The sequence below is a fragment of the Corvus hawaiiensis genome, unplaced genomic scaffold (assembly GCF_020740725.1).
Source record: "Corvus hawaiiensis isolate bCorHaw1 unplaced genomic scaffold, bCorHaw1.pri.cur scaffold_85_ctg1, whole genome shotgun sequence".
Lineage (NCBI taxonomy): Eukaryota > Metazoa > Chordata > Aves > Passeriformes > Corvidae > Corvus > Corvus hawaiiensis.
This window is the reverse complement of record NW_025963385.1, coordinates 1-16,784: the sequence shown is the minus strand read 5'-3', so window position 1 is coordinate 16,784 and position 16,784 is coordinate 1. Positions and strand designations below refer to the sequence as shown.

Below are 16,784 nucleotides of genomic sequence, written 5' to 3'. Positions count from 1 at the left end.
CCCGGGAAGAGCCAAGAGGCCCCGGGAGCCGCTGGAGGGGTTGGGGGGCTGTGGGGAGGGGGGGGGACACCCTCAGCTGTCCCCTGGGTGGCCCCAAGGCGGGGCAGAGGTGTCCTGGAGGGCTTCCTGGTGGTCACTCGGGTCATGGTGGCCTGAACCACCATGGAGTTCAACAAGGAGGAATTCCGGCGCCAGGTGGGGGCCGGGCTGGGCCGGCTGCACAGGTGAGACCCCAAATTTATGGGGGATGGGGACATTTGGGGGTCGGGGGGGTGGGGGGGAGTCAGGGTTGAGGGGAGGGAGGGTGGTTGTGACTTTGTCACCGCTCTTGTGACAGCAGTAAGAGCCCTGGGGGGGACTTGGGCGTTTTGGGGGGAATTTGGGGGGGTTGGGGTGGGATTTGGGGCGGTTTGGGGGGAATGTGGGGGTTTTGAGGGGGAATTTCAGGGTTTTGGGGGGTTTTGGGGTGTGCTGCACACATGTTACCCCTCCCCCCGCCCAAGCCCACGCGTGTCCATGCCACGCGTGTCCCCGTCCCTGTCCTCGTCCCCTCCCCGGCGCCGCCGCCACCACGGGGGATTTAAGAGCCTTTAATCTGCTGCCACTGCTGGCGCGGGGGGGGATACGGGGGGACCTGGGGACGTGGCGGGGGGGCAGGGAAAGGACATGCGGGACATCGGGGTGGGGCGTGGGGTGACCGGAGTGCCCCACTGTCCCTTCCGGGGTGACACGGAGAGCTCAGGGGGGTCCCGTGGGAGAAAAGGACACAGGGATGGGATGGGGGGACGTGGGGGACACTGGGGTGACCAGAGCCCCCCACGAACCCCTCGAGGTTCCTGGAGCGGCGCCAGGATGACCCCGAGAGCCTGGAGCTGAGCTCGGGGGGGGGAATGACCCCGACGCCGCCGCGGCCGCCGGTGCTGGACTGCACATTCTGCGGGCTGCCCCGGCGCTACGGGATCGCCATCCTGTGCGGGATCGGCTTCTGTATCAGCTTTGGCATTCGCTGCAACCTGGGCGTGGCCGTGGTCAGCATGGTCAACCCGGCCCACGGACAGGTACGGGGTCAGTAGGGTCAACACGGTCAGTGGAGGGCAGGAACAGGTGGGGGGTCAGTGGGGTCAACCCTGCCCGCAGACACGTGGTCATATGGGAATAGTGGGGTCCAGCTATGGGGCCTGGGCAGGTAAAGGGTCAGCGGGGGACAGCTGTGGGGGGGTCACTGTGGGGAAGACAGCTCTGAGATGTCTGTGGGGTGGACACACCTGGACAAGAGTGTCCAGGGCACATCCAGGCCGTGTCCTGGACCCCACTGACCGCTCCCTGCCATCCCCCAGCACGCCCAGTTCAACTGGGACCCGGAGACAGTGGGGATGATCCATGGCTCCTTCTTTTGGGGTTACATCGTCACCCAGATCCCCGGCGGCTTCATCGCTCAGAAATTCGCTGCCAACAGGTCAGTGGTGGCCCTGAAGTGGCCCCAACGAGGGGAAAGGTGGTGGCCCTAGGATGGTCAGTGTCACCCCTGAGGGTCGCTGTCCACCTCAGAGTGTTCGGGCTGGCCATCGTGTCCACCTCGGTGCTGAACATGCTGATCCCGTCGGCCGCACGCACCCACGTCGGCTGCGTCATCGCCGTGCGCGTCATGCAGGGGCTGGTCGAGGTCAGCACGGTTTTGGGGTATTTTGGGGGTGGTTGGGGGGGGTTAGGAAGGTCACTGGGTGACTTTCAGGTGTTTCGGGGTGGTTTGGAGTGGTTTGGAGATGTCTGGGGATATCATGTTGAGTTTGGGTCGTTTTGGGGTGGTTCCGGGGATTTTCAGGTGTCTTTGAGGTGCTTCAGGGTGGTTTTGTGTGTTTTCAGGTGGGTTTGGGTGTTTTGGGGTGTTTTAGGGATATTCTGCAGCATTTTGGGGGTATTTTTGGAGCGTTTTGGGGTGGTTTTGGGCGTTCAGCAGATGAGCTTGGGGCGTGGTCATGTCCACACGCCCATTGACCAGGGCGTGGCCGGGGCGTGGCCGGAGGGCGTGGCCGGAGGGCGTGGCCGGAGGGCGTGGCCAGGGGTGTTGGGTGTGTCCTTTGCTGCCCCTGGCCCGTGTTGGGCAGGGCAGGGCTGGGCTGGGTGTGACCGGGGTGGGCGTGTCCCGGTGGGCGTGTCCCGCTCTGACCACGCCCCTTTTTTGGCAGGGTGTGACCTACCCCGCCTGTCACGGCATCTGGAGCAAGTGGGCCCCGCCCCTGGAGCGGAGCCGCCTGGCCACCACGGCCTTCTGCGGTACTGGGGGCTACTGGGGGGCTACCAGGGGGGTCTAAGGGGCCACCATGGCCTTCTGCCGTGCTGGGACTACCGGGGCATCTGGGGGGCTACTGGGGGGTCTGGGGGTTACCAGGGGCACTGGTGACCGCTGGCCCCTTGGACAGGGTCCTATGCGGGGGCGGTGGTGGCCACGCCGCTGGCCGGGGGTGTCCGGGAGTGTCCATGGGTGTCCAGGGGTGTCCCTGGCTGTCCCTGGTCACCACTGACCCCTCGGACAGGGTCCTACGTGGGGGCGGTGGTGGCCACGCCGCTGGCCGAGGGTGTCCAGGAGTGTCCATGGGTGTCCGGGGGTGTCCCTGGCTGTCCCTGGTCACCACTGACCCCTCGGACAGGGTCCTACGCGGGGGCAGTGGTGGCCATGCCGCTGGCCGGCGTGCTGGTGCAGTACACGGGCTGGAGCTCCGTGTTCTACGTCTACGGTGAGACCCCCGACCCCCCCCGGGACCCCAGTGACCCCTCCGAGTGCTCCCAGTGACCCCAGTACCTCCCCCAGGCAGTTTTGGGGTGTTCTGGTACCTGTTTTGGGTGCTGGTGTCCTACGAGAGCCCCGCCCAGCACCCCACCATCTCCCCCGAGGAGCGCAAATACATCGAGGAGAGCATCGGCGAGAGCACGGGCAGCAACCCGCTACTGGTCAGACTGGGAGTGCTGGGAGGGGCTGGGAGGGGCACTGGGAGGCACCGGGGGGGGGTCACTGGGGGTCATGGGGGGCCAAGGGTCAGCAGGGGGTCACCAAAGGGTCACGATGGCCACCAAAGGGTCACTGTGGCCACCACTCTTGGGGCCACCCAAGGTCCGACTGCTTCATCCTGTAGGAACTGGGGCTGGAGCGGGGCTGGGAGTGGCGTGGGGGTCACTGCCGCTGGTCAGCTGGTCACTGGTCACTCGCTGTCCGCAGCTGGCCACGCCCTGGCGCCACTTCTTCACCTCGATGCCCGTCTATGCCATCATCGTGGCCAACTTCTGCCGCAGCTGGACCTTCTACCTGCTGCTCATCAGCCAGCCCGCCTACTTCGAGGAGGTCTTTGGCTTCGAGATCAGCAAGGTGGGACCCAGAAACCCCATAAACACCCCAAAAATGCACGCACAGAAGAAAAAAAAAAAAACAACCAAAACCCCTCAAAAATACCCCAAAAAACCCCCACAAAAAATCCACCAAAAAAGCAAAATCATCCCTGAAAACCGAAAAAAAAAATCCCTCAAAAAACCCCCATACCCCCCCCAAAAAACCCTCGAAAAACCTCCATAGCCCCCCCAAAAAAACCCAACCCCCCTAAAAAAAATCTGAAAAAATCTCAAAAGCCTCCCTGAAAAACCCCCAAATGCCCCTGAGAAAAAACAACCCCCCCAAAAAATCCCAAAAGCACCCCAAAAAAACCTCCAAAAAACCCTCAAAAAACACCTCAAAAAACACCTTGAAAATGACAAAGAATAAAAAAAACATCGCCCCCCCCCCCAAAAAAAAAATCCCAAAAATCCCCAAAACCCCTCCTCAGGTGGGGCTGCTGTCGGCGCTGCCGCACCTGGTGATGACCATCGTGGTACCCATCGGTGGCCAGATCGCCGATTACCTGCGCTCCCGGGGGCTGATGTCCACCACCAACGTCCGCAAGATGATGAACTGCGGTGGTCAGCGAGGGGACAGGGGACAGCAGGGGACGGGAGGGGACATCGGGGGTGTTGGGGACATTGGGGACAGGAGGGGACATCAGGAGGACCCAGGGAAGGGGCCTGTGGGCGTTGTGGCGGGGATTTGAAGGGACTAAAGGGGACAGCGGGGTGGGACCGAGGGGACACGGGCTTTAGGGACACGGAGGTGACCGCGGGTGACAATGTCCCCCTTCAGGGTTCGGCATGGAGGCCACGCTGCTGCTGGTCGTGGGCTACTCACACTCGCGGGCGGTGGCCATCTCCTTCCTCGTGCTGGCCGTGGGCTTCAGTGGCTTCGCCATCTCCGGTGGGGACAGGGAACAGTGGGACAGGGGGTGGGGACAGCAGGGGACACGCAGGTGACACCCCTATCCCCCCTGATGTCCAGGATTCAACGTGAACCACCTGGACATCGCCCCGCGCTACGCCAGCGTCCTGATGGGGCTGTCCAACGGCGTGGGGACACTGTCCGGCATGGTGTGTCCCCTCATCGTGGGGGCACTGACACGCCACAAGGTGAGGGGACAATGGGGGACACTGTCCGGCATGGTGTGTCCCCTCATCGTGGGGGCACTGACACGCCACAAGGTGAGGGGACAATGGGGGGGGGACACTGTCCGGCATGGTGTGTCCCCTCATCGTGGGGGTGCCGGCCCGCCACAAGGTGAGGGGACAATGGGGGGGACAGTGGGGGGGAACAATGGGGGCAGCAGGAGCTGGGGAGGGACAGTGGGACCAGGGGGAGACAGTAGCACCCGGGGGGACACAGCGGGACCGGGGGGGAGGACACACGAATTTTGGAGGTGGTGCTGGCCGCCTGTCACTCACCGTCTCGCTTGGCCCCGCCCACCGATCTTTCCCCGCCTCCCTCTCCCTTGGCCACGCCCCCGCTCCGTCCGCTCCGCTTTTCGCGGCTTTCTTTTGGCCGCGCCCCCTTCATTTCCCCGCCCTCCCCTTGGCCACACCTCCTCCCTTTGCCACGCCCCTTTTCCCTTCGCTCCCGCCCCTCGCCCGCGCTGATTGGCCGGCGCCGGGCGGGCGGCGGGCGCTGATTGGCTCAGACGCGCGAGGAGTGGCAGTGGGTGTTCCTGATCGCCGCGCTCGTGCACTACGGGGGCGTGGCCTTCTACGGCGCCTTCGCTTCCGGGGAGCCGCAGCCGTGGGCGGAGCCTCCGCGGGAGGAGGCGGAGCCTCTGGCGCCGGGGGGCGGGGCCAGCGACGAGGAGGAGGAGGAAGGCGAGGAAGATGGAGGAGGAGGGGTCGGACCCCCGGGAGGGCCCCCCGCGAGTTACGGGGCGACCGGCACCACCCCGGCCCCCGGGACCCCCCATGGGTGACCCCCAAAGACCACAACCCCCACCCAAGGGACCCCCCCCCCCCCCCAAGACCCCCAGGGACACACCGGGGAGCCCCCGCTCTCCTCCCGTTGCCCCAAGACCCCCGAAAGCCGGGCCCCCCCTGCGCTGTACATATATAAATACAAGGATCGGCCGATCGAGAGTGTGGAGTGCTGTTCTGGGGGCACTGGGAGGGACGGGGAGGTCTGGCAGCGGGTCCTACGCATACTGGAGGAGCACTGGGAGGTACTGGGGGGCACCGGAGGTGGCTCTGGGGACAATGGGGGGCATTGGAGGGGACACTGCGGGGGATTTCCCGCCCAAGAGTCCCCCCCCTCCCACTTCCGCCCTCAATGGCTGCTCCTGGCGCCGCTTCTCGCGCTTTTCTGCGTCATGACGTCACTTCCGCCCCTGCCCTGGCCCCCGCCGCCGGAAGCGTCGACCCCGCGGCGCGCAGGGGGCGGGGCCTCTTGGGCGAGCGGGCGGCGGCCATGGCGGAGCCGCGGGTGCGGCTGGCGGGGACCCGGGGCCGGTTTGGGGGCGGTTCGGGGGTCCCGGGCGGGCTCCGGAGGGGTCGAGGAAGGGGTTGAGCAGCGAAGGGACTGCGGGGGCCCGGGGGGCGGGCGGCGGGAGGTGCGCGGAGCGCGGCCACGTGGAGGCCCTGCGGTGCGGCCTAGCCCCGAGGAGGCGGAGAGGCTCACCCGGTGCTCCCGGTGCCGCAGGTTCTGGTGATCGACGGCCGCGGGCACCTCCTGGGCCGGCTGGCGGCGATCGTGGCCAAGCAGGTGCTGCTGGGTGAGTGCGGGAAAACACCGGGGACCCTCTGGGGTAATCGGAGCCCCCGTGCCGTGATGAGCCCATCCGGCTGTCGAGTTTGGCGACAATGAGAGCCGCCTCCATGCACTACCAGCTGAGCGCGGGGGATCTGAGGGGTGGGGAACTGGAGAAAACGGGGGAAACCCGGGAAGAGCCGGGCTCGGGCCCTGACCTGGCCCCGCTGTCCCCAGGCCGCCGCGTGGTCGTGGTTCGCTGCGAGGGCATCAACATCTCCGGGAACTTCTACCGCAACAAGCGTGAGTTGGGGGAAGATCCCGGGTTTTGGGGGGAAATCCCGGGGGTTTGGGGAGAAATCCTGGGGGTTTGGGGCGAATTCCAGCGTTTCTGGGTGGTGGAGAAGTTGCGGGAGGTTTCCAGAAGCTCCCCGGTTCTCGATGCACCCCCGAACCCCTTAAATTGAATTAAAGCTTGGGGAATTAAATTAAATTAAAGCTCGGGGGATTTTAATTCCTTTTCCCAGCTCCAGGCGGCTCATACTTCCAGGACCCCAAGTTTTGGGGGGCATTTATCCCTTTTCCCCATCCCACTAAAGTTCCCGACAATTCCCAAGCCTTGAACTCCTGTTTTTGAGGGATTTCAGCCCATTTTTTCCCAATTCCAGTGAAATTCCTAGCGTTCCTGCGGAAGAGGATGAACACCAACCCTTCCCGGGGCCCTTTCCACTTCCGAGCCCCCCAGCAGGATCTTCTGGCGCACGGTCAGAGGTGAGAGGAGACCCCACAAAATTTCCCCTAAAATCTCCCCTGCAATTCCTGCCCGGAATTTTCCCCATCCCGCTGTTTTTCCTCCTTAATCCAGGGATGCTGCCCCACAAGACCAAGCGGGGCCAGGCGGCCCTGGAGCGGCTCAAGGTGTTCGATGGGATCCCCCCGCCCTATGACAAGGTAGGGACCCCAAGTCTGGCCGTGGAATTCCCAAATTTCCCCCAGAAGTCCCTCTCCAGGGTCCTCCAAATCCAGCCCTGGGATGCCCCCTAAACCCAGCCTTAGAATCCCCAAATTTCCCCCCAGATTTGCCCTCCAGGATCCCCCAAATCCGGCCCTGGAATCCCCCAAATTCCCCTTCCAGGATCCCCCCAAATCCCCTCCAAGCCCCGGTGTCGATGATGTCACTTTTACCTACATTGTTTGACTCTCCCTGAGAAAAACCGCAAATCCTGAGACACCTGGGGCCCCACAAAGCCCATAAAAACTCCTGGGGAACCCCAAAGATATCCTGGGGGACCCCAAAAGACCCTGAAATTCCCAAATTTCCCAGCGGAAGAGGATGGTTGTGCCGGCTGCCCTCAAAATCATCCGGCTCAAGCCCACGCGCAAGGTGAGTTTGGGGAGGGTTTATGGGATTTGAGGGAGTTTTATGAAATTTGGGGGGGGGGTATGGGATTTTAGGGGGATTTGGGGGGGGTTTTAGAGGGTTTTTGGGGGAGTTTCTGGGGTTATAAGGGGGGCTGGAGGGCTCTATGGGATTTTAGGGGGGGTTTTATGGGATTTAGGGTGTTCTGTGGGGTTTTGGGACCCCACTGAGCTCCCAGTGCCCCCCAGTTCGCCGTGCTGGGCCGGCTGGCGCATGAGGTGGGCTGGAAGTACCGGGAGGTGACAGAGGCACTGGAGGAGAAGAGGAAGGAGAAGGCGAAGCTGCGCTACAACAAGAAGAGGAAGATGATGGTGAGAAAATGGGGAAAAAATGCCACAAGAAAAAGGGGAAAAATCCCAAAATTCCTCAGTGGTGGGGTGGGATGACCGAAAAATTAAAGGGCCCAAAACCAGGGAGGGAAAACCCCAGGATCTGGGTGTGGGACACCCCAAAAAATGAGCTGGAAAAGTTCTGAAAACCAGGAAAAAGCCCAGAAAAACTGGAAAAAAAGCCCTGAAAAACTGGAAAAAAAAGCCCCAGCCTGGGGGGGTGAAACTGTGGCAGTTTGGGGGTGGGGGTGCTGGCCAGGAATTAGGGACCTCCTGATTTTTCCTGTTTTTTTCGTGGGCTTTTTTTCTTTTCTCCCCGTTTTTTCCCTGGTTGTTCCCAATCCCTCCTGATTTTCCCGTTCTCCCCCCTTTGGCAGAGCCTGCGGCGCCGGGCCGAGCGCAGCGCGGAGGCGAAGGCGGCGCCGTTCACGGCGGTGCTGCGGCAGCACGGGCTCCTGCTCTAATAAACGCACTGGGAGCAACTGGGACGGTACTGGGAGCGTCTTGAGTCTTCCTGGGGTTAATTGGGAGCGTCTGAGTGCTCGTTAGGAGGGGCTGGGAATGACCAGTGTGGGTTTTGGGGAGGTTTTCGAGCTTTTATTTAACCACGGTCGATGCTGGAGCTGCCGTGGTTGTTCCAGTGGTCACTCGGGGGGGTCAGAGGTCACTCCAGAGTGGGCAGTAGGCACTGCCACCCCCACCTGGGCCCGGGCCTCGTCCAGCAGCTGCGCGATGACCTCGCTCTCGGCCAGTGGCATCTCTGGGCTCTCAGTCAGTCCTGGGGGGGGCCCAGAGGGGTCAGCGGTCACTGGACCCCCGGAATCCCAGGATTTTGCCCCAAAATCGCAGATGTGCTCACCCTGCAGGAGGCACTCCCGCACGTGCTGGGCCTCGTAGCGCAGCCCGGTGCTGTGGGGGAAGTTGAGGGGCTCCGAGGGCGGCGGCAGCGGGAAGAGCTCGCGGCGACCCCCGAAGAGGAGCTCGGTCGGGCAGTTCATGTGGCTGGGAAACTGCGGGGGGCCCCCCAGAATGACCCCAAGGGCAAGAAAACGCCGGAAAGTTAAAACAGCCCAAAAAAACCTCTACAGGCAAATAAAAAACCCCAAAGAAAACTCAAACCCCCTCAAAAGCCTCCCACCCCCCCCCCCCCCAAAAAAAAACCCCCGTACTGACAAAATCCCAAAGAAACCCCAACCCCAAAAAAACGCTGCTTTTGGGGTCATCCCCGGGTTTTGGGGTCACCTCGGCCCAGCCCCGAGGTCCTCCCACGGCCGCGCCCCCCGGCAGCTCCGCAGCCATGGAGAAGGTGAGCGCAGCCAGGCCGTTCCCGGGGAATTCCAGCGTCACCGACACCGACTCGTCCACCCCTGGAACGGGGAAAAAGCCAGGGAAGATGGGAAAAATGATGGGGGGAAATGAGGAAAGTAATGAGGGAGAAATGGAGGGAAAAGGGTGCCCCCCATTCCCCTCCCAGTGCCCCCCATTCCCCTCCCAGTGCTCCCAGCTGCTCCCAGTCCCCTCAATGCCCCCCAATCCCCTCCCAGTCCCTCCCAGTGCCATTTTTCTCTCTGGAAGTGCCGGTTTTCCCCCCAAAAGTGCCACGTTTTTTCCTCCCAGTCCCTCCCAGTGCTCCCCCAGTCTGTCCCAGTGCCTCCCGGTGCCATTTTTAACCCTAAAAGTGCCATTTCCCCACCCAAAAGCACGGCGTTTTTCCCCCCAGTTTATCCCAGTTTGTCCCAGTCCCTACCAGTTTCATGCAGGACGCCGTGGGCCCGCAGGGACGGGGGGGCGCCGCCCCCCAGCAGGGCCAGGGCCATCTGCAGCCCGTAGCCCCCCAGGTCCAGCAGGACCCCCCCCCGCCCAGCCCCGGCTCACGCAGCCGCGGGACCCCCGCCAGGGCGAACCCCAGCGCACCCCCGCAGCACCAGGGGGGACCCCCAGAGCCCCCTCGGCCACCAGGGCTCGCAGCCGCCGCCAGGCCGGGAAAAAACGGGTCCAGAACCCCTGCGGGAGAGGGACTGGGGGTACTGGGAGCACTGGGAGGGAGTGGGAGGGACTGGGAGTTAAAAACGTGGCACTTTTGGGGGAGGGAATGGGACTCTTAGGGTTAAAAATGGCACTGGGAGAGAGTGGGAGGGGACTGGGAGCGACTGGGAGGGACTGGGATGGGAATGGGGAGCATTGGGAGTACTGGGAATGGGAGATTGGGAGGACTGGGAATGAAGGACTGGGGGCACTGGGAACTGGAAGCACTGGGAGTACTGGAAATTGGGTCACTGGGGTCACTGGGATCAACAGGAATGGGATCACTGTGAATGGGATGATTGGGATCACCAGAACTGGGATCTCTGGGATCACTGGGATCACTGGGGTCACTGGGATCTCTGGGATCTCTGGGATCTCTGGGATCACTGGGGTCACTGGGATCGGGAATGCGGCCGCACCTCCATGAGGAAGACCCCCCGTTCCCGCGCCGTCCCCACGAGCTGCGCAACCTCGCGGGCCCCGAGCCCCATCGGCTTCTCCATGAGCACGGCCCGGCCCCGGCGCAGGAACAGCAGCCCCCGTGGGCAGGTGAGGCAGGGTTCACCACCCCCACGTACACCACATCTGCGGGAACACCCCGAAATCCCCCCCAAAACCTCAAAAACACCGTTAGGGCACCCCAAATAAACCCCCAACCCCAAAAAAACCCCAGGAAAATAAGCAAAATCCAAAAAAAAGCCCCAAAACCCCATAAAAACTCCGTAACATCCCCCCCCCAAACTCTAAAACATCCCCCAAAACTCCATTAAAAACCCCAAAAAGCCCATAAAACCCAAAAACTCCATAAAAACCCCACATACACCACATCTGGTGGGGACACCCCAAAAACCCCATCAGGGCACCCCAGAAAAACCGTGACCTCCAAAAAAACCCCATCAGAAACCCCCCAAAAACTCCCAATCCCAAAAGAAACCATCAGGGAGCACCAAAAATACCCTGAAACCCCCTAAAAATACCCTGAAATGCTGCAAAAACCCCTTCAGGACACCCCAGAATCCCATCAGGAGATCTCAAATCCTTATAGGATCCCCCAAATCCTCATAGGGTCGCACCCAGCTCGGGGTCCTCGGCCAGCTCCTCGTAGGATCCGTAGGCTCGGGGGATCCCAAAGCGCCGCGCGAAGTCCTGGGCGCGCCCCAAATCCCGGGCGGCCACGGGCCCGCCACCTGTGAGGGGACAGCGAGGGGTCGTGGCGACCCCAAATCCCGGGAAAAGCCCCAAATCCTTCCCAGTTTTAAGAGATGAATGGGAATCCCAATAACTGGGACATCAGGTCTACCCAGGAAATGGCATTACGCGACAGGGGGGGTACGCCCAGGTTTTTTGGGGACACATCCAAGTTTTGGGCGTTCCCAGGGGATTTGGGGGGGCATCCAGGGCTTTCAGGGGATTTCCAGGTCTGGGGGAGACCTCAAAATCCGGGATTTGGGGGATCCAGGACATCCACGGGTGACCCCAACATTTGGGACATCAGGTCTACCCAGGCCATTGGGTTAAGTGGCTGGGTTTTTGGAGGCCACGCCGGGGTTTTTTTGGAACTCCCAGGGTTTTTGGGGTTTCCCATGGGTTTTTGGGGTTTCCCGTGGATTTGGGGCGGTGTCCCCTCCCTCCCCAGAGGGTCCCGCGTTGTCACCGTGTGCTCCGAGGGGCGGCAGTGTCTTCAGGGCCACCACGAAGTCGTGGCTGATGGCCCCGGCCGAGCAGATGCCCCAGCGGGTGGGGCCGGGGGGGTGCCCGGGCTGGGTTTTGGGGGGCTCCGGTTCCCTGACCCTGTCCCGATCCATGTCGCGATCCCGATCCATGGCCCGGTCCCAGTCTCGATCCAGGAGTGGGACCGCGCCCGCCCCTCCCCCATGCGTGGGAAGCTCCCCGCGCCCCTCCCCCCACCTACGCAGGGATGGGGGAGGGGTGAGGCACGCCAAAATGGGAGGGGGGGAAAGGATTTGGGGGCACCCAGGGATTTGGGGAAGGTTTGGGGGGGACTTCGGAGATTTGGGGGGATTTCGGGGGATTCAGGGATTTTGGGGAGATTCCAGGGGTCCCGGGGGTCCCGGGATTTCGGGGATTTGGGGGGATTTCGGGGGTCCGTGGGTCTCGGGGATTTGGGGGTCCCGGGGGGTCCCTGGCTTTGGGGGATTTCGGGGATTTTGGGGATTTCGGGGTCCCGGGGTCCCCTCCGGGGTTTTCATTCGCCCCCGCACGTGCAGTGGCCGCGCCCCCTCCGCGCGTGCCGCGCTCCCATTGGTCAGAAACCGCTGGGAGGCGTGGCCAGTATGCAAATGAGCAGCGAGAGAGCGAATAATTTATTAGCAGCCGGGGCGTGGCTTCAAGGGGGCGGGGTGCGCAACGCACCCGCTGATTGGTTGCACGGCGGCGCGTTGCGATTGGCTGCGGGTGGGGGCGGGGTGGTACGACGCATTTCTATTGGCTGAGCGCGTGGGCGGGCACAGCGGCGCGTTGCTATTGGCGGATAGGTGAGAGGCGGGATGGAATTGCGCGTTCCCATTGGCTGAGGCGGGAGGGGCGGGGCCTGGAGCCATGGCGGCGGCGGCCGCTGCGGTCCCGGGGCAGCGGAGCGGTGAGAGGGGGGGGGACCAGTGACACCAGTGCTCCCAGTGAGGGCTCCCAGTAACCCTGCCCAGTGACCCCAGTGACCCCAGTGCTGCAGTAACCCCAGTAAGCCCAGTGACACCAGTGCTCCCAGTGAGGGCTCCCAGTAACCCCTCCCAGTGACCCCAGTGACCCCCGCCAGGGCTCCCAGTGCCACCAGTGCTGCCAGTAACCCCTCCCAGTGACCCCAGTGACCCCAGCCAGGGCTCCCAGTGCCACCAGTGCTGCCAGTAACCCCTCCCAGTGAGCCCAGTCACCCCCGCCAGGGCTCCCAGTGCCACCAGTGCTCCCAGTAACCCCTCCCAGTGACTCCAGTCACCCCCGCCAGGGCTCCCAGTGCCACCAGTGACCCTTCCCAGTGCCCCCAGTAACCCCACTGAACCCTGGGGGCTCCCAGTGACACCAGTGACTCCTCCCAGTGCTCCTAGTGCCCCTCCCAGTGTTCCCAGTGCCACCAGTGCCACTTCCCAGGGACACCTCTGACCCCTCCCAGTGACCTCGTGGTGCTCCCAGTGCTCCCAGTGTCCCCCGGTTACTCCCAGTGCGCCCCAGACCCTCCCAGTCCCCTTCCAGTCCCCCCCAGTCCCCACTAGAGCCCCTCCCAGTACTCCCAGTTCCCCCCTGGACCTTCCCAGTTCCACTCAGGCCCTACTGGGGCTCATCCCAGTACTCCCAGTGCCCCCCAGATCCTCCCAGTGTCTGTCCCAGTCGCTCCCAATGCCCTCCCAGTGCCCTCCACTCGCTCCCAGTGCCCATTCCAGTACTCCCAATGCCCTCCCAGTGACCGCCCCAATCGCTCCCAGTGCTCCCAGTGCCTGTCCCAGTTGTTCCCAGTGCTCCCAGTCGCTCCCAGTCCTGTCCCAGTCACTCCCAGTGCTCCCAGTCCCGTCCCAGTAGCTCCAAGTCACTCCCAGTCACTCCCAGTGCTCCCAGTCCCGTCCCAGTAGCTCCCAGTCGCTCCCAGTGCTCCCAGTCCCGTCCCAGTAGCTCCCAGTCGCTCCCAGTCCCCGTCTCTCCAGCAATGGCGGCTCTGGGGGGGGGTCAAAGTCCGGCCGGGGGTGGGGGAGGGGCAGGGCCTGGACCCCTCCCCCCTGTTCGGCCACGCCCTCCCCGCTACTGGGGCCAAACTGGGACAAACTGAAGGGAAATGGGGGAAAATGGGACCAAAATGGGGGGAAACGGGGTCAATTGTGGGAAAATGGGGTAAACTGGGGTCAAGCTGGGCCAAACTGGGCCAAACTGGGCCAAACTGGGGGTCTCCTGTCCCCCCCTCCCAGGTCCTGGCAACTCTGCTGCAGCCCCGGCGCGGCTACAACAGAACCTTCCGGGTGAGCCGGGCCCCCAAGTCCCCCAAAATCCCCCCCAAAAATACCCCAAATCACCCCAAATCCACCCCAAATCCCCCCAGAACTGCCCCAAGTCCCCCCCAAATCCTCCCAAATTACTCAGAACTCCCCAAAACCATCCCAAATCCACCCCTAATCCCCCAAATCCTCAAAAATCCCCCCCAATCCCCCAGAAGTCCCCCCAAAATCCCTCAAAAACCACCCCAAATCCTCCAAAACCACTCAAAATCCTTCAAATCCCCCCCAAAACCAGCCATCAATCCCTCAAGAATCAGCCCAAATCCCCCCCAAACCCCCCAGAAATCCCCCCAGGACCCCCTAAATGGCTCCAAACCCCGTCCCCAGGCCTCGGAGCTGGAGGTGGAGCGCTCGGGGACCCCAAAGACGCCGCCAGCCCCGCAGGAGCTGGTCTTTGGGAAGTTCTTCACCGACCACATGCTGACCGTGGAGTGGGGCCGGGCCGGGGGCTGGGGGGCGCCCCCAAAATCCGCCCCTTCCAGGAGCTGCGGCTGCATCCGGCCTCGTCCGCCCTGCACTACGCTGTGGAGGTCAGCGGGGACCCCAAAAACACCCCAAAAACACCCTAAAACCACCCTAAAACACCCCAAACCCTGCACTACGCTGTGGAGGTCAGCGGGGACCCCAAAACCACCCTAAAACCACCCTAAAACCACCCTAAAACACCCCAAACCCTGCACTACGCTGTGGAGGTCAGCGGGGACCCCAAAAACACCCCAAAAACACCCTAAAACACCCCAAACCCTGCACTACACTGTGGAGGTCAGCGGGGACCCCAAAAACACCCCAAAAACCACCCAAAACCACCCTAAAACACCCCAAACCCTGCACTACGCTGTGGAGGTCAGCGGGGACCCCAAAAACACCCCAAAAAACACCCCAAAATCACCCTAAAACACCCAAACCCGGCACTACGCTGTGGAGGTCAGCGGGGACCCCAAAAACACCCCAAAAACACCCTAAAACCACCCTAAAACACCCCAAACCCTGCACTGCACCGTGGAGGTCAACGAGACCCAAAAAACCACTCTAAAACCCCCTGGGACCCCCAAAATCCCCCCAAAAACCACCCCAAATTCTGCCCAAAACCTCCCGGGACCCCCCAACCCCTCCCCAAATCTGCTGGGACCCCTCTCCCGCAGCTCTTCGAGGGTCTCAAGGCTTTTCGTGGCGACGACGACAAAATTCGGCTTTTCCGGCCCGAACTGAACATGGAGAGGATGGAGAGATCGGCCCGCAGGGTCCTGCCTGCCCGTGAGTGGGGTGTGCCCCAAAAATCCCCAAATTACCCCCAAAATAGCCGCCCCCCAAAGTAACCCCCAAAACCCCTCAGAATAACAGCAAAAAAAAAAAACCCCAAGAAAACCCCAACATAACCCCAAAAGAATCCCCCCGAGGCCGCAAAAATCCTCCCCAAAATAGCCCCCAAAAAAAACCCCAAATAACCCCAAAACCCCCGAAAATAAACCCCCAAAAAACCCCAGAATAACCCCAAAACAACCCCCCCCTGAGACCCCCCCCCAAAAAAAAACCCAAAATCCCCCTAAAATATCCCCCCAACCCCCCAAAAAAACCCCCAAAATAACCCCCAAATCCCACCCAAACTCCATCCCAGCCCCTCCCGGTGCCACTTTTGTCCCTAAAACTGCCGTTTTTCACCCGGAAAGTGCCGCGTTTTTTCCTCCCAGCCCTTCCCAGCCCCTCCCAGTCCCTCCCAGTGCTCCCAGTTTGCCGCTCCCGCAGGAATTCGACGGCGGGAGCTGCTGGAGTGCATCCGAGCGCTGGTGCGGCTCGAGGGGCGCTGGGTGCCCCGGGACCCCCAGAGCAGCCTCTACATCCGGCCCGCCTTCATCGGCACCGAGGTGGGGAGGGGGCTTTGGGGGGTCCCGGCGGGGTCTGGGGGGTCCTGGGGGGGATTTGGGGTGGATTTGGGGAGGTTTGGGGAGGTCTGGAGGAAATTTGGGGGAGATTTGGGGGAGATTTGGGGAGTCGCGGGGGGTTTAGGGAGGATTTGGGAGGGATTTGGGGGGATTTTGGGGAGGGTCAAAGGGGATTTTGGGAAGGTTATTGGGGGGTTTGGGGTATTTTGGGGGTATTTTGTGGGATTTGGGGTATTTTGGGGGTATTTTGTGGGATTTTGGGGTTCAGAGGGGTTCCCTGACCCGTCTCCCCCGTCTCCAGCCCACGCTGGGGGTCGCGCCCCCCGGGCGGGGGCGCTGCTCTTCACGGTCGGGCTGGGGGATTTGGGGGGTCCCAGCGGGGTCTGGGGGGTCCTGGGGGGGATTTGGGGGAGGTTTGGGGGGGGTCTGGGGGAAATTTGGGGGAGATTTGGGGGAGATTTGGGGAGTCGCGGGGGGTTTAGGGAGGGATTTGGGGGGATTTTGGGGAGGATCTAAGGGGATTTTGGGAAGGTTATTGGGGGGGTTTGGGGGATTTGGGGGATTTTGGGGGGATTTTGGGGGGATTTTGGGGTTCAGAGCCATCTCCCCCCGTCCCCAGCCCACGCTGGGGGTCGCGCCCCCCGGGCGGGCGCTGCTCTTCGTGGTGCTGTGTCCGGTCGGGCCCTATTTCCCGGGGGGGCTCTTCGCCCCCGTCCGGCTCCTGGCTGACCCCCCGGCACGTCCGAGCGTGGCCGGGTGGGCGCCGGCCACTGCAAACTGGGAGGGTGAGTGACCACTGCGGGCTGAGTGACCCGTGGGGGGAGCTGGGGGGATTTTTTTGGGGGATTTTTTTGGGGGGGGTTGGGGGGATTTGGGAGGTTTTTATGGAGGGTTTTTTGGGGGTTTTGGGGGGTATTTTTGAGGGGTTTTTTCGGGGGTTTTTCGGTGTTTTGGGGGGGTATTTTTGAGGGCTTTTTTTCGGGGGGTTTGGGGGGTTTTGGGGGGTATTTTTGAGGGGTTTTTTTCGGGGGTTTTTCGGTGTTTTGGGGGGTATTTTTGAGA

At 62.5% G+C, this 16,784-nt stretch overlaps 4 protein-coding genes and 2 non-coding genes across 8 annotated transcripts; 5 read left to right on the top strand and 1 right to left on the bottom strand.

Moving 5' to 3' along the window:
- Positions 1–45: 45 nt before the first annotated feature.
- SLC17A7 (solute carrier family 17 member 7) lies at positions 46–5,461 on the top strand. Of its 3 annotated transcripts, none has more exons than XM_048293520.1 (12): positions 46–224; positions 833–1,058; positions 1,338–1,456; positions 1,549–1,663; positions 2,187–2,274; positions 2,649–2,735; positions 2,810–2,949; positions 3,215–3,361; positions 3,813–3,945; positions 4,163–4,273; positions 4,355–4,482; positions 5,028–5,461. In XM_048293520.1, exons 1-12 carry the CDS (start codon positions 163–165, stop codon positions 5,301–5,303), a joined length of 1,632 nt encoding a protein of 543 aa, XP_048149477.1. In that variant the 5' UTR covers positions 46–162; the 3' UTR covers positions 5,304–5,461. The 3 variants fall into 3 exon arrangements, with proteins under 3 accessions (XP_048149477.1, XP_048149476.1, XP_048149478.1); XM_048293519.1 differs by having other exon boundaries at positions 4,355–4,554; XM_048293521.1 differs by lacking the exon at positions 2,649–2,735 and having other exon boundaries at positions 4,355–4,554.
- A 263-nt stretch (positions 5,462–5,724) lies between these two features.
- Positions 5,725–8,315, top strand: RPL13A (ribosomal protein L13a). The gene is given in 9 exon segments (XM_048293517.1): positions 5,725–5,809; positions 6,026–6,098; positions 6,311–6,376; positions 6,742–6,812; positions 6,814–6,844; positions 6,939–7,024; positions 7,398–7,457; positions 7,682–7,804; positions 8,200–8,315. Coding segments are annotated over 9 exon segments (612 nt in total). The 5' UTR covers positions 5,725–5,794; the 3' UTR covers positions 8,287–8,315.
- LOC125321121 lies at positions 6,145–6,223 on the top strand. Its single transcript, XR_007201457.1, has one exon. It is a non-coding gene; the product is annotated as a small nucleolar RNA Z195/SNORD33/SNORD32 family (small nucleolar RNA).
- LOC125321122 lies at positions 7,235–7,307 on the top strand. The gene has a single exon (XR_007201458.1). It is a non-coding gene; the product is annotated as a small nucleolar RNA SNORD34 (small nucleolar RNA).
- An 82-nt stretch (positions 8,316–8,397) lies between the features above and the next one.
- DHDH (dihydrodiol dehydrogenase) lies at positions 8,398–11,652 on the bottom strand. The gene is given in 10 exon segments (XM_048293516.1): positions 8,398–8,600; positions 8,682–8,832; positions 9,065–9,189; positions 9,570–9,678; positions 9,681–9,752; positions 9,755–9,826; positions 10,267–10,395; positions 10,398–10,432; positions 10,921–11,034; positions 11,502–11,652. Coding segments are annotated over 10 exon segments (1,092 nt in total). The 3' UTR covers positions 8,398–8,466.
- Positions 11,653–12,406: 754 nt separating this feature from the next.
- Positions 12,407–16,540, top strand: LOC125321120 (branched-chain-amino-acid aminotransferase, cytosolic-like). The gene is made up of 6 exons (XM_048293522.1): positions 12,407–12,446; positions 13,756–13,806; positions 14,170–14,372; positions 14,985–15,096; positions 15,586–15,704; positions 16,342–16,540. Exons 1-6 carry the CDS (start codon positions 12,407–12,409, stop codon positions 16,513–16,515), a joined length of 699 nt encoding a protein of 232 aa, XP_048149479.1. The 3' UTR covers positions 16,516–16,540.
- Positions 16,541–16,784: the final 244 nt, after the last annotated feature.

What these genes read in the sequence shown, in the direction of transcription:
- SLC17A7 (XM_048293519.1), top strand. Translation starts at nt 163, where the DNA reads ATGGAGTTCAACAAGGAGGAATTCCGGCGCCAGGTGGGGGCCGGGCTG. An exon ending in TCAACCCGGCCCACGGACAG is followed by an intron (nt 1,059 to 1,337) that starts GTACGGGGTCAG and finishes GCCATCCCCCAG; the next exon opens with CACGCCCAGTTCAACTGGGA. An exon ending in TCATGCAGGGGCTGGTCGAG is followed by an intron (nt 1,664 to 2,186) that starts GTCAGCACGGTT and finishes CTTTTTTGGCAG; the next exon opens with GGTGTGACCTACCCCGCCTG.
- LOC125321120 (XM_048293522.1), top strand. Translation starts at nt 12,407, where the DNA reads ATGGCGGCGGCGGCCGCTGCGGTCCCGGGGCAGCGGAGCG. An exon ending in CCGCAGGGTCCTGCCTGCCC is followed by an intron (nt 15,097 to 15,585) that starts GTGAGTGGGGTG and finishes CCGCTCCCGCAG; the next exon opens with GAATTCGACGGCGGGAGCTG. An exon ending in CCGCCTTCATCGGCACCGAG is followed by an intron (nt 15,705 to 16,341) that starts GTGGGGAGGGGG and finishes CCCCGTCCCCAG; the next exon opens with CCCACGCTGGGGGTCGCGCC.